At 55.0% G+C, this 14,864-nt stretch overlaps 4 protein-coding genes across 4 annotated transcripts; 3 read left to right on the forward strand and 1 right to left on the reverse strand.

Annotated features, from left to right (window-relative positions):
- Nucleotides 1–1,966: 1,966 nt before the first annotated feature.
- On the forward strand, nucleotides 1,967–3,730 carry PG994_011902 (uncharacterized protein; the record flags this gene model as incomplete). The annotated part of the gene is made up of 4 exons (XM_066863311.1): nucleotides 1,967–2,308; nucleotides 2,383–2,670; nucleotides 2,729–2,981; nucleotides 3,045–3,730. The coding sequence occupies 4 exons, from the start codon at nucleotides 1,967–1,969 to the stop codon at nucleotides 3,728–3,730; spliced, it is 1,569 nt and encodes a 522-aa protein (XP_066712421.1).
- Nucleotides 3,731–8,557: 4,827 nt separating this feature from the next.
- On the forward strand, nucleotides 8,558–11,222 carry PG994_011903 (peroxidase/catalase 2; the record flags this gene model as incomplete). Its single annotated transcript, XM_066863312.1, has 4 exons — nucleotides 8,558–9,103; nucleotides 9,166–9,238; nucleotides 9,312–10,228; nucleotides 10,296–11,222. 4 exons carry the CDS (start codon nucleotides 8,558–8,560, stop codon nucleotides 11,220–11,222), a joined length of 2,463 nt encoding a protein of 820 aa, XP_066712422.1.
- An 896-nt stretch (nucleotides 11,223–12,118) lies between these two features.
- Nucleotides 12,119–12,967, reverse strand: PG994_011904 (uncharacterized protein; the record flags this gene model as incomplete). The annotated part of the gene is made up of 2 exons (XM_066863313.1): nucleotides 12,119–12,624; nucleotides 12,715–12,967. The coding sequence occupies 2 exons, from the start codon at nucleotides 12,965–12,967 to the stop codon at nucleotides 12,119–12,121; spliced, it is 759 nt and encodes a 252-aa protein (XP_066712423.1).
- A 1,081-nt stretch (nucleotides 12,968–14,048) lies between these two features.
- Nucleotides 14,049–14,837, forward strand: PG994_011905 (uncharacterized protein; the record flags this gene model as incomplete). The annotated part of the gene is made up of 3 exons (XM_066863314.1): nucleotides 14,049–14,174; nucleotides 14,255–14,400; nucleotides 14,567–14,837. The coding sequence occupies 3 exons, from the start codon at nucleotides 14,049–14,051 to the stop codon at nucleotides 14,835–14,837; spliced, it is 543 nt and encodes a 180-aa protein (XP_066712424.1).
- Nucleotides 14,838–14,864: the final 27 nt, after the last annotated feature.

A 14,864-nucleotide genomic window follows, 5' to 3' on the forward strand; every position in this document is an offset into this window, starting at 1 on the left:
CTGTCAGAATAAGAACCATCGGAGGTGTAGGCACTTGAAGGACTCACAACGAAGAGGAGAAGGAAACAAGAAGGGATCCATGCGAGCCAAGAGGAATAAGCCCATTGAGCCAGGGTGATGACTGGCGAGACATGTTTCCTTAACCGCCCAGATCTTCTCCACGTTCCGGATACTTCAGTGCCACCCCGCTCGAGCGTCTGGATTGTCGCCCGAGAGAGGAAGGGGATGTGGGAAGAGACCGGAGCATACGAGAATGAATGTGCCCATTGAGACAGGCGGGTCACTGGGGAGATAACACCAATTGTAACGGTTCTCGCACCTGCGTGAGATCTCATAGAGGCCGCATGCGCCGCTGCCCACACCACAGCTCCTAATTGCGTCTTTCGCACGCTTCGGAAAATAAGCGCCGGCACTTGCCATTAAACGCCTGATCCTTCGGGGGAAACGAACCGCACCGTGTAGGTGAACCGAAACGAAGCCACAAAGCGGGCTGCTGCTGATCATGCCACTTCCGGACAAGGCTGCGACGTTTGTAAGCCACCCGCCAAGTCTCTTATACCACCCTGTTCCCATTGACACCTTAGCTTACCAGCCTGTGGGGGGCAAGGAATATGAATCAGCCTTCATTCCTACCTCGAATTGACGCCTTGAGCCGGGTGCGAAGCGAGCAACTGTACCATCCTGCAGCGTCCAGCCCCTCGCGAGCCAGGGCGAGTCGCCGAACTGGAAGGCCGGGCGCAGCTGCGACAAATCGGCCAGGTACGCGTAGCAGACGGCGGACTCGGCGTAGTACTGGTACATGGAGTTGATGGCCTCGGAGAGCTCGGCGCTGCTCGTCTTGTCGATGCAGCACGTGTCGATCTAGATCCATTCATAGCCGTCGCCCAGGGCCTGGTTCGCGGCTGCTTTGAACTTCTGATACCCTGCTTTGGCGGGCGTCTGTGGGATCCGGGACTGCATCACCTGGAGGGTCTTCTCGCCTTTGCCCCAGGTATGCGAGAGAATGGCATAGTTCGGGACCCCATCGCCGAGGAACTCGATGATTTCCAGCGTACAAGTATTTATGAGCCTCTCTTGACCTTTAGAAGACCATATCGGCGAGGTTTTGACGACACCAGGTGAGACTGAGGCCGTCTCCTTCACGGCGCGCCATCCGTAAGCGTTTCGGACCACAGTTGCGCTGACCACCCTAGACCTTAGACTACCTAGACTCGAGGCCGCGATATGGTACTAATGGCTTTTCCACCGGCGATTTACGTCGATACCGCATTTTGGGGCCTCTCATACTGTCTTGCACTGGCCGAGTTGAAGTCTACCAGAAACGGTGTGCTAATGGGTACCTACGGACAGAAGTGCCTTTGGTCAGAAGACTCTGGACTACCTAGATGTAAGCACCAAAAGCTGCCTGTGCATACTGCTACCGTTCGCATAGCGCTCAAAGAGAATAATCAGGTACACAAACACTGGAAGTAATTGAGCCCAGCGTGGTTCAGTGATGACATTGAATGTGATGGATTCAAGTTGGGTGTGTGGGTATCTTGGGTTTAGGTGTACAATGTCATTCGCTGAACGTCAATAGGTAATTACTTACAGCTTGAGGTATCTCAGCAGGGGAAAGCAATTGAACAACGTGTGATGGACCAAAACATGCAACAGTTATTCCGATTGTAGCGAGGGCATTCCCAATATTAAGTATCTGAGGATGATAGCAAAGTCGAGACACAGCTCCTTACCGTTTTTGTTTTCACGTGGTCATCCGAGACCTGCAGAAGGTTCCGCGTTCCGTTCCGATCACGATCGACCCACCATTAGATCAAGATTCCGTTCCTACGTCATCGGTCGGGTACTACCATTTGAGAAAACAACAACATTTTCCTGGTTAATTAATCATCCAAGCTATTATGATCATTCGCGTGTCCGTAGTACTTGAGGGCTAGACCAGGACAATCAATCAACCAGCGCCATTATGTCATTCGAGGACGCCGTCCCTTTCTACCAGAACCCCGGCCTGTGCCAACTTCTCCTATCCCAGATCAGCACGGGCAACGCACTGCAGGTACGAGAGTCTCGGACGCCCGGCGCCGGCAGCGGACTATTCGCCGACAATGCCGTCCCGGCCGGCCAAGAGGTGTTCCGCTCCAAGCCCGTCGTCACCTGCGTCCAAGACAGCCTGTCCACCGTATGCGACTTTTGCTACGCCAACAACGCCAGCAAGGTGCTCCCGAGCGGGCGCTTCCGGACCAGGCGTGACCCGATAGAGGCCTTGATGGAATGCGAGGGATGCCATATTTGCAAATACTGCTCCGAGGTAAAGCCCGGCCCAAATAACCAACAACAAATAACATGTCGCGCAAATACTCACAGCGTCTTGCCTCCGTAAAGTCATGCCGGAACACAGCGTTCGAGGCGTATCACAAATACGAGTGCGCGGCTTTCCAGAAGTCAGGCAGTCTAGGAATCCGAGTCAGAGCGTTGTACCGAATCCTCATTCACAAGCAGCAGGGTCTCCTGCTGGACCACCAGTGGCAAGGCTTGATGACGCTGATGCCACACCAGTCCGGTCACCAACAAGGGCCAGAAAAGGAGGTATTGTCTGGCATCGCAAAGGAGGCCAAGGTCCACACTGATACTGCGCTCGATATAGATACAATAGAAAAAATCTATTGCGTTGTAAGCTTGGGTTCCTCGGCGACCTTTACTCCTTTTCTTTCGGCTCACAGTGCTTTAGTTCCTTACAAACAGCATGGCTATACGACTGTCCGGCCAGAGCGCGGCCATGGGAACAGCTGTAGATGTTGTCGGTGCCATCATGAACCACTCATGCGATCCAAACGTGCTCATATCGTTTGATGGTAACGAGCTGGTGGTTCGAACATTGCGAGCTGTGGAGGCCGGTGAAGAACTAGCGCATTGCTATACTGATGTGCAGAGCGATGTGCTGCTACGGCAGAAACTCTTGCAGACCGAGTATTTCTTTGCTTGTACTTGTCAGCATAAACCAACACCACCCCTATTACCATACTGGTACTAACAGCGAGAAACAGGTCCACGCTGCCAAGGTGAGCTCGAAGAGCACGAGCGCGTCACGCAAGGGGACAACACCAAGACGCAGTCGATACGTGCGGCACAGGATAGTCTCTTTGCCAGTATGAACGTTGCAGTGTCCAGCTTCACCCTCTCTGGAAAGCCCGTCGACGTAGACTCTCTGGTAGACCACATGGAGGAGCTTGCCGACAAGGCATACCCAACCGGGGAGTGGCCGCCGAGCCTCGAGCCGCTGCCTTCGATCTACAAGACGCTCGGCCGGCTCAACCAAGCGCAGGGCGACCCCATTGCGGCGATCGAATATTGCATCCGAGGCTGTGCCTACACGAAGCGGCGCGCGGGCGAGCCGTGGATGGTCGATCTGTTCGAACTCGTGCAGGTGCTCACGGCCGTGTTGGGGACGTCCCCGGAAGAGCAAGAAGCCGACGAGCCGCAGTTCCCCCCCGCCGAGCTCTGGGACGTATTCCATGGGTACCTCCACGAGCTGCTCCGCCTGGCGCAGGGGAACTGCGGGCACGAGGTGAGTTACACGAGAGCGATCCGGTCTTGGCACGATGCCGCCCTGAAGTACGCCGACGGAGCCCTGCCTGGCACACAGGAGTTTGCAGAGAAGTTTCATGCCTCCCACCGTAAACTTCTGCTGTGGACGGGCGTGGAGGAAGACTTGTGGATCATAGATATTTAGATGCATGTAATGCATGTGTGGCAATTTGCAACCATTTGCATTTGGTCCTGACAGGTCAGCGGGCCCAAAGGGGGCGGCGTGCATGGTCACATGTCACTTCCCCATATGATATCGGGTTATGTAACGGGATACCATGAGTACGCAGGGACGGAGCCCGCTCCGAGATGTGTAATTGAGTAGATCGTGATCCTCAATCCAGAGTCTTGGACGGCGATATACTGTGTAATATCCTGGTCCCTGAGGGGGAAAGCCCGATCTTCGAAGAATATAGTAATGCCCCACCCTCATGCGCTAGTTTAACTCCCCTTTCCCGGTACTTTTGTTAGAGTCACTGAGTTAAACTAACACGCGCAGGGTAGTACGTGGTATAGCCTGCCTGGGTAATAACACGAACGGGAGTATCAACTTCTCTCTACTCTCTGCGCGGTATTTGGCGATCAAGGGGATACCCGTAGATAAAGTTGTTATGCATGCAAAGCTTATCTACCTCGTATCTGATCCGGCATAACTTGATTTCAAATTGCGATTCCCCGGATCGACACGTTGAAGAATATCCCCTTGCTGTTTTCGGAATTGCCTTGTTGGTTACGGGAACTAAAGCTAGCGTCTAATCTTGCTAAGGCTGTCACGTTCATCTGATGTCATTCAGGGGTGAACAAGGTCGACCCCATGGTCTTTGTTCCAGCACGGGCATGGTTCGTCTGTGTAGGTGACACACTGTGTGCCCAATATTGCTCTCATCTATAAACTCTGAACTTTGACAGAGTCACGGGGTTTATTCTTTTTGTTTTGTTTATCCCTCACGTCCCTGACATCGACGGGGCTAGATTGACACGGGCAGCACGGCAATTAACTCTGCGACGACGTTGCAACGGGAAGAGGATGACCGCTCGATTGATACAACTCTTGGTGCATGATGGGCAGTTACGATTAAGCAAAACGGGCCGGATACTCACTCGAATCAGCGATGATGGCCGATGATGGTCGTACTTGCAGGAGTGTTAATCACGCACACCAATGCGGGCATCATTCAATGTACCAGAAAGCACCTCTCAATAAACTGTTTCGACATTGCCGCTGAATGTGTTGACTTTAACGGTCGTTTCAGCGGATGCGAGGTTATCGACGAGCTTCGGACAAGCCCGTGCGAGGCTTCCTACCGTCGTGCAGCTGCTTTGGAGAGGTTTAGATAGCCGATGTAGTCATCAAATGAAATTATCCGATTTCACTTACCAAGTCGACGGAAGTGGCTGGTCCCCGAGAAGACTTGTAAAACATCCGTTCCAGCGCAGAACTCTCCTCGGCCGAGCTATTCGTTGATGCACACGGTAATTGCCACTAGTTACCTTGACAGGCGGCAGGTAACTTTACCCATCCCTCTGCGCCGGGTGCGGGAGCGAAAAGTGTCTCCCGCCCGTCTGAGGTAGTAGCTGGCAGCCCGGAAGGGACAAGGCAAACGACCAGTCCGATCGTACTGCATACGTTGAAACAGCACAAAACGGGGATCACCCACGGAATCTACTACTAGCAGTAATCTCCACGATGGTCCCGGCCCTGTACTACTGCTTGCAGGACTCGACACCGACACGTGCAGAAAAATAGCCACCTACCCCGCGACAACCCCTAGCGGGAGCTTCCGGGTTGGGAAGTCGGGGCCGCGTCGGGAACTTCCCAAGAATTATGGGCCCTCGGCCAAACTGACGGAACTGGGCAATGAGGCAGTTAGTCATACTTTACATCTCCATGACTAGGGGAGCAAAAAGAAAGACGTGGAACATTACCTGAACCTTTCTTAGACTTCCTCAAACAACAACGGAGGCGACTGTGCAATGGAAACGGCAAGAGAGAGACAGGGTCAATCCCACGCGGGCCATATCTGCGGCCTGGTCTAGAAAGCAGGGGCAGGCGGTCACATCGCGCATGGCTGATGGGCTGTCAACCAGAAAGGGAAAAAACCAACAAACCTGATGGAATATGCACCATCGAACTCAATCTCGCAACTAATCTAACCGCATATTTATCAAACGGCCCTCTTTCCTAAATAAATGGACGAAATCAATCTTGTCCGACTTGCCCGATTCTGCAAATGATCGAAACCTACTGCTTACTTCTCGCCCATAACCACGGGTCCATGACTAAGGCGTGGTGGTTTATGGCTTGATGCCCTTCCCAGCTGACCTTTACCTAAGTTTTCTATTAATAAGTCACAGCCTATAGTAGTAGTCGGATTCCCGGGTGTGATGGGCGAGCAGCAGTGGTCCCTGTCTATATTCTCCGTGTGTGTGTGACTACTATCCAAATGCCGGGACACTAACACACATGGTTGCGCACCATGCCGAGCGAGTGTGTAGTATGTAGCAGTAATAACATGTACATAGTATGCACAATCAAATTGGTGAGCGGCTCTGGCTTGCTGCAATTCGCAACGCTGGGCAGCTGGGGTCACATTGCCAAGTTCTAGCCCCCCGCGCCTCTTCTTTCGCATCGCACCACCACTGCGCACGCCAAGGTCACGTAGGGCAAATGGGAAACGAAACATCGAACGCTTCCCAAAATATCTCCCTTGGCGTTGTTGGTGCTGATGTGAATGCTGTGCTGTGCTGCGTTGCGCCGGGCTGGGCTGGGCTGCAATGTGCCATGCTGCTGACACGACCTTTCGGGGTATGTTTTGCTACCAATATTTCTACGGAGCCTCTTTTTGCGACTATTAGGCAAGCAGTAAAAGGGGAGGACTTGGGCTGATACTGACGTACAAAGTTGACAGTGTAACATGGTCAAGGCGCCCTAAGTGTCCACAGCCCCCGCAGACATTGCGGGTGGGTGCGTGAAGAAGGGAGGCGGGAGGCGGGAGGCGGGAGGCGGCTCGAATCCTCTGTTTCGCTGGTAACATCCTTCGGAAACAAGTAAGAAACAATCAGGCGACCAACGAGGGCTGGGCGTGTCGGCGCAATTCCAAATCGTGGACCAAGATCATTTGGATTGCCATCAAATCTCGGCCCTGCGATATAAAAGTGTCGAAGGGCCTGCCTCATGCATCTTCCATCACCGTATCGCATCATTATGTATGCGATACCACCCCAACCTAAACGGCGAAAAAGATATATTAAGAACAACTACTGGTTTTTAAGCGCCGCACTTTTCGCCTTTGGGGGGATTCTGGGGGGACAAGACCCAGAGACCCACTGCCACGGCACCTATCACGCTGGGTGTGTTGTCAGAATGCATGCGCAGACTGTAAGTAGGTTAGGTTTAGCTGGCACCTGGTAGATTACAAATAACGGCGCAGACGGACCATCTCGGCCCTGATACTGTACGACTGCTGCAGTCCTGCACACCATGCAGGGCGAGGATGCAGGGTGTGTGGCATGGCTTTTCCGACCCGGCCCTGGGTAGGCTGGTAGGGTTGGTTGAGATACCAAAAGAAATGCCAAGGTGTTCAAGTTCAGTGGTTGAAGTTGGGATTAGGCAGGTCACAGTGTAGATGCTCATTCGCCTGGCCTTGGTAACACTCCTGATTGGACCCGAGCCTCGTCGACCTGCCGCGTGCCAAACCCGTGTCAGCGTATGTGCGATGTGCGATGTGCGTACCATACACCAAGACACATGTGCGACGGCCTCGATCCTTTTGATTGTTTTACGATGCACCAAGCATAACCCTCCCTCGGAAATGCTACCCTCCGCCCAGTACTACATGTCTACATAACTACATATACATGATGAGATAGTAATAATTACCTATTTACACTGGCTGACTGGAGAAGACAGTCGAGCGAAGGCCAAGTGCTTGTTGGCTGCGTATGGAAGGGGGAGATTGTGGAGCGGGTTGCTGCAGTGTCTGCGATTGGTGTCCTGTCTGGACCTTACTGATCATTGGCCCACCCAGAAAACAGGGTCCATCCCACCGATATCGTGGAGGTTCTTCCTAGCTTGGTGAATGAGCGAGTGAGCTTCACAATAACAAGTTAACAACATGAACAGGGAGGGAACCCTGGAGGCCCGCCTCCAGTCTGGACCACTTTTAGGGAAAGAGGGGTCCCAATGACGAGCGGCAAGGAGAAGGGCAATTTACCTGTCTCACTGCTCGACGCTGGCTACTCTAGTATTCTTTGCTTGCCAAACCTTAGTTCGCATTATCAGACCGACCGTCCGTCCGTCAGCCACCCGCTGCTTGCAGGGCTAATAAACGAGCTGTCGTTGTCGTCGCCCATGGCAGTCCCATGGGACCGCCCTGCGGATTTTCCCTTGCGGTGCGCGACTTTGACTTTCGACCCGAATGGATTTCCAGATGAGTCCTCCTTGGTCGTCGCAACAGCCAATGGGATCGGCAGGATTTCCCATCACAGACAGGGAGGCAGGCTACATACACACAGCTGCCCAGAAAGCTCGCTAGACTCAGCACTACCCAACTGCAGCAGATCAATGACTTGGCGTTGTCGCACTGTATGTAGGCTCTGTGCCTTCCTTGCAGAAGGGTAGGTAGCTTAAGCCACCCCTGCAGCAATAGCCGAACCAGGAACCGTGGAAGCATCTTGGCATTCCCCAGGTGCTGCTGCGAGCTTTATCGGACAAAATGTAAGTTCAGTACCTACTACAACAACATATTGGTACAGGGATCGGCCAGCTCCATACATTGGACGGTGGATAACAGGGCTCAAGATGCAACGGCCTTTCGTTGGTACACATCCATCCCATCGCCTAACATGTCGTGGCACTCCGCTCGATAAATAGGACCGTCCCGAACCTCGAATTCGCTCTGGCTTCTGCAGTAGCACGGCTTTCATCCCCAAGGCACTTCATCTACTCTTGTCAGCCTACACTGAAGCCGCCATGCAACTATCTCTTGCTCAACTAGGAGCAGTGCTCAACGCCCTGTCGTTGGCAGCAGCAGCTCCCTCCGAGGGTTGCCCCTTCGCTGCGCGCAGAGCGGCATCTCCCCAGAAGGAAACCATCTTCCAGCGGGCCGATAACAACCCTACCGATGCCATCGGCACCTGTCTGACCGTCAGCAAGTTTGCCGGCGGTGGCACTCGGAACGAAAACTGGTGGCCCTGCAACCTGCGACTAGACGTGCTGCGTCAGTTCACCAAGGAGGTAGACCCTCTTGGTGACGACTTCGACTACAAGGCCGCATTCAACAAATTGGACTGTAAGTGCCCTTATGAAGACCGGCCACGACATCCCCGGGCCCTGGCCTTTCCGTTACTGACTCGTATTATAGACGATGCGGTCAAGAAGGACCTTGTGGCATTGATGACTGACTCTCAGGAGTGGTGGCCTGCCGACTTCGGCAACTATGGCCCTTTCTTCATGCGCATGTGCTGGCACAGCGCCGGAACCTATCGTGCCATGGACGGTCGCGGTGGCGGTGGCATGGTGCGTAGCAAGCCCGGACCCCTCCTGTGCAAGACCGATGCGCTAACAAACTATGCTCCCAGGGTCAACAACGATTCGCTCCTCTCAACAGCTGGCCGGATAACGTCAATCTTGACAAGGCCCGCCGTCTCGTTGGTACGTGCTTATCGAACTAGCCTCATCCCATGTTCTGTCCTGTCGTAGATCAGTCGTTGACAATATGCCGCAGAACCAATCAAGCGGAAGTATGGGTCCAGTCTCTCGTGGTCCGATCTCATTCTCATGGCCGGTAACGTTGCCATGGAGTCCATGGGCTTCCCAACCATCGGCTTCGCCGGTGGCCGCCCGGATACCTGGCAATCCGACGAGTCAGTTTATTGGGGTGGCGAGACCAAGTGGCTCACGAACGATGTTCGCTACGGCGGCAGCAAGGTCATCCTCAACCGGACGCTCGAGGAGCCGCTCGCTGCCGTCGTTCTCGGCCTTATCTACGTGAACCCCGAGGGTCCCGACGGAAAGCCTGACCCAATGGCCTCGGCAAAGGACATCAGAGAGACTTTCGGGCGCATGGGAATGAACGACGAGGAGACTGTTGCTCTCATTGCCGGTGGACACTCCTTCGGAAAGACCCACGGTGCTGCTCCTGGCGGTAAGTTGAATGTCTACCCGTGTTTCCATGTTATACAGAAGACTAATTGGACAATAGCCGACCTTGGCCCCGTCCCGGAGGCTGCCTCGCTTGAGCAGGTCGGTCTTGGCTGGAAGAGCACTTTCGGTACCGGTTCCGGAGAAGATGCGGTCGGATCTGGCATCGAGGTCGTCTGGACTAAGGACCCCGTCAAGTGGAACCCATCTGCATTCCTCGGAAGTCTTTGGAACAACGAATGGAGCCTGGTGAAGAGCCCGGGTGGTGCTTGGCAATTTGAGGCCAGCAACGCATCGCTTACTCACCCTTCGCCCCAGTCCGACAAAAAGCGCAAGCCTACCATGCTCGTCAGCGACATTTCTCTGCGAACAGATCCCGAGTACATCAAGATCACTAAGCGCTGGCTGGAAAACCCCAAGGAGTTTGAGGATGCCTTCGCCAAGGCGTGGTTCAAGCTGCTGCATCGCGACATGGGCCCCAAATCTCGCTATCTTGGACCGGTACGTATACCAATAACGACCTACATCTTGTTTACAATTGATGGATGCTAATTGAACCGGCTTATAGGAGGTTCCCAAGGAGAGCTTCATCTGGCAGGACCCTCTGCCCGCCCCCGAGGCCGAAAAGTTGAACGACGACCAGGTTGCCAGCCTCAAGGCCAGGATCCTCGAAGCCAACATTGACGTTGGCCAGCTTGTTGCCACTGCCTGGTCGGCTGCTGACACGTACCGTAACTCGGATAAGCGTGGTGGTGCCAACGGCGCGCGCATTGCCCTTGAGCCTCAGCGATCATGGCCGATCAACGCCAAGCTGAATGACGTCGTCAAGGCCCTCTCGACCGTCCGCGACAACTACAACAAGGCCGGAATTGGCCCGCAAGTGTCCCTTGCCGACACCATTGTGCTCGGAGGTGTCGCCGGTGTTGAGAAGGCAGCCCGTGACGCCGGTTTCAAGGATATCACTGTTCCCTTCACTCCCGGTCGTGTTGATGCCAAGCAGGAGGACACGGATGTTGAGAACGTCAACCACCTCGAGTACCCCGCCGACGGTTTCCTCCAGTACGGCAAGGGCAATAAGGCCTCCAAGACCGAAGCCATGTTGGTGGACAAGGCCGCGCAGCTTACCTTGACACCCCCCGAGCTCACCGTCGCGGTTGGCGGTCTGCGCGCGCTGGGTGCCACGTTTGATGGATCCAAGACTGGTGTCCTGACCAGCAAGGCCGGGCAGCTGACCAACGAGTACTTTGTCAACCTCCTGGACATGGCCAACACCTGGACGCCCTCGCAGGACGGCGAACTGTACACGGCCAAGGACGCCAAGTCGGGTTCCGAGAAGTTCACAGCGTCGCGTTCGGACATGGTTTTCGCGTCGCACCCCGAGCTGCGCGCCATTGCCGAGGTGTACGCCGGAGCCGACGGACAGGAGAGACTGGTCAAGAACTTTGTCGCCGTTTTCGACAAGGTCATGAACTTGGACCGATTCGATGTACGATAAATTACGACAAATGGGGAATCGGAGCATGAGGAGTACCGGGTTTAGAGTATTCTTACGACTTACTACTTTTTCACTTACATGCCTAGACATTGTGCTAGGTTCCTATTTAATCTTCTTAAAGTGTAGTATACGCCTTGCGGCAGACTTGATAGCCATTAATACATAGAATCAATTGCATTTGCGCCTGTATCCTACTAGAAGTGAATCGCTATTCCAAGCCGTGATAGTTTGCACAACAGTACATGCATAGCATAGCATAGCACAGCAGGGCACCTTGTACCTATCTCTTGTCCAGTGGGCTGGTATGATTTTAAGGCATGGTACGCACGCACAGTACTCTCTCCACAACCTGCCCGGCTTTAGGTAGATTCGGTTAAGTGGGAAAGACAATCAATCAATCAACTTTGATGCTACGGCTTGGCTTGGCTTGGAACGGCGACAACACCATGACCACGGGCTGCCACATCCGCGAAAGTAGCGGTTTCAAAGCCCTCAATCAGCAATGCACTGTTCGCAATTAATTATACCTCGGTGTTTATAGTCCAAGTAAAAGTAATGGTTCGACCTTTCGGTAACCATGGACAGGATGCATGATTGTTTGTGGGCTGACCCTCTCGGCAAATTGGCTGCCTCCGTCGGAGACACGTCCAGGTCAGGTCAGGTCACCGACTTATCACCGACTCAAGGTTATGGCGGGAGTTACTCCGTACAGCGCATCTCTCATCTCCAGCATTCTGCCCACACGCGCCAGGCGTCGGGGCCAAGTTGCATCGACAGCTAAGCCGACTGGATCGTCATCACCTTCATTAATAAGGGGGGAAGGAAACCCATTCGCGCGCCTCGCCTCGCCTCGCCTCGCCTCCCCTTTCCCGTTTCGTTCGTATGCGGCCGCACACCTAAATGCCGCGCGGTCGCAGCGTCAGGGTTTCTCCACGGTGAAGGGCGGCCCCTCGATCTTCTGCCTCGATCCCGAGGAGGCGGTACCCGCGCACCAGGTGGAACAACAGCATGATCTGCAAGTGGAGGGTCGCGAGCGAACGCCTTGCCCCCCGGGCAGATGCGCGGCCCCGTTGGAGAAGGTGTGGTTGGCCCCAGACCCGCCAGCTGCGCCGCCGTGGTCGCGCGCGCCCAGCGGTCCGGGTCCGAAGGCGTGCGCGTGCGCGTCGTCGTCGCTGTTGCCGCGCCGCTACCGCAGATCCGCGCGCGTTCGTCCCCGTTGGAGGCGCAGCGTGGGGTATAGCCGGAATGTCTTGTCTCGCGCTGAAAATGTGCAGGTACGACAGGTTCTCGATGACGGCCGCCTCCTGGACCTCGGCCCGCAGCTTGTCCTGCACTTCTGGGTTCGTCGCTAGGCTGGGGGTGCTCCATGAAGCCGCATCCACGGAGGAGTCTTGGCCAGCACCTAGAGATATCAGAAACTGTTATCGCAGCGAATCAGTGTCCTAGGCAAATATGTCCTGCTACGTATCGGAGTAGCCGTAAGCAGTCTCACCACCGTCGGCGCCGTTCGCACCGACAGTATGATGCAGGTCGACGCCAAAGATGCCGTCGCCCACCGCGTCGAGCGTGGCCTTGGATAGGTATGGGTGCAGTGGATGACGCCCGCTTTGCCGTCGTCGTCGTCTCCGGCGTGGATCTGCCAGGCCTTGGCCTCGAAGACCGGGGCCAGCTGCCGGTTGTTGGCCGCGCTGAAGACCGCGCGCCAGCATCTTCCGGTGTGCGCGGTGCTCGTCCAACTTCAGCATGGCCAGGCTCGTCTCGCCGACAACCTGGGCAACAAGCTACACGGCCATCCATTCCACGAATCCGGTGACTGGGGTCTCAGTACGGAAGATCTTCAACGTGTGGCCGAGGAAGAAGTCATTGTCCTGAGTCAAACCGAGCCCGCCAAGGAGGTACCGTCAGCCTGAGCTAGCATCTGCGGGGAGGCAGCCTCCATCCCAATCCCCTTCATCTGATTTCTAGTATTCCTGTGGATCGTGGGACTTTCCCAAGATACTCCTATCGCTGGACCGCCAAGCCGCCAAGGCTCCGAGCAAGGTCTGCATTGCCGACAAATGTGAATAGCAACCCTCTATAGAACCCGCTGAGCTCAGAAGCATGGTCAAAGTTGCCAAGGGTATTGTCTATCTGCCCGGCTCGTGATGGCTGGTCTTCGTCTATGAGTGAGAGCCTGGTCTCTGACGGAAAGCAAAGGCTTCGGGGGGTGGGGGCACGATCCTCTGTCGGCGCTCGGTTTCGCGCACTTTCTCTTCATTAAAACGAACGGGCTGGTATATGCTCCATCTGGGTGGTCTGAACATCTTCGAACCCTCTTTACTCTTCGGATGTTTTGGTTGATGTACTTCGTACAATGGTACGTCTGCGTTTCCCATCGTCGGCGCATCTGCCATGGCATGACACTTCGGACGATAATGCTAGGTTGGCCGCGCGGCAGGCAGGAAGTAATGGCCATGAATTTGAGGGGTGACAGAGTGTTTTACTTATTACTTCGCGCTTGTCTTCCTGGTTTTAGGACCGGGTCATCAAAGCGCCGATATCGATGGCTTTGGTGCGGCTCACGACCAAGAAATGTTTTTGGACGCCCGCTTGGGTTTGTCATTAAGAGTCTACCATCGAGAACCTACAGGAGCCCCTATACCCTATGACGGCGAGTTCCGGGAAGGTATGTATATCTGGCTGTATACACGCTATTGGGGAAATGCACCACCCGCCAATCAGAAACGATACCGCTTATCCCCGCGGGGACTGCGTTGTAAGCATGCAAGGTTGTATCTAGTACCATTACGGGAATTCTTTGCATCGGGCAATATAGTCCCCGCAACAATGGCAACTGCACCAGCCGACCTGTCCAAGCCTTACATCCCCGCCGTCGGGCACGTCACCGACGGCTACTCGAACGATAATGAAGCCACGGCGACCTGCTTCTGCGGCACCGTTCAGCTTGCCTTTGTAAGAGCACCCCTTTCTCTGCTCGCTCAATCATATATATACCACCGCTAACCAGCCAACGTCCGACGTCCCACCACTAGCCAACCTCCTATCCGGGCGTCGTATCGCGCTTTGTGTGTCACTGCCTGGATTGTCGCAAGGTAACGGCGACCATGTTCGCGTCCAATTTCACGGTGCAGGACCCCTACCTACGACACGTACGGGGTCAAGACGAACTGAAGCAATGGTAAGTAAAAAGCCCTTTTCCCCCCAGGGATTCTTCCATCCCCCCTCCCGGGCCTTCTCCTGAGTATGTCTCAGGTTCAGGGTTGGCGTGCAAAGCCCCCTTACACAACCACCTGCAACGGACCTGAGAAATCTGCAGATGTATGTATGCTGACACTCCAAACCAGGTCGCAGTCGCGCACCGTCGGCACCGGCAACACCATGGCCAACCACTTCTGCGGCCAGTGCGGCACGCTCATGTACCGCGCCAGCACGGGGTTCCCGGGCAAGTACTTCCTGCGCATCGGCACCGTCGACGACTACCACCTGCATGAGACGCGGCTCCGGCCGCAGGTCGAGCAGTTCGTCGAGCGCCGCGTCGGCTGGCTCAAGCCCATCGAGGGCGTCAAGCAGGTCCGCGGCATGCATACCTTCGCCGATGTCAAGGGGGTCCTTTGAGACACCGATGGAGCCAGATTTGGGGGG

This window comes from Apiospora phragmitis (assembly GCF_038363925.1).
Source record: "Apiospora phragmitis strain CBS 135458 chromosome Unknown utg000010l:1.0-9815664.0:1.0-9183399.0, whole genome shotgun sequence".
NCBI classification, from domain to species: domain Eukaryota; kingdom Fungi; phylum Ascomycota; class Sordariomycetes; order Amphisphaeriales; family Apiosporaceae; genus Apiospora; species Apiospora phragmitis.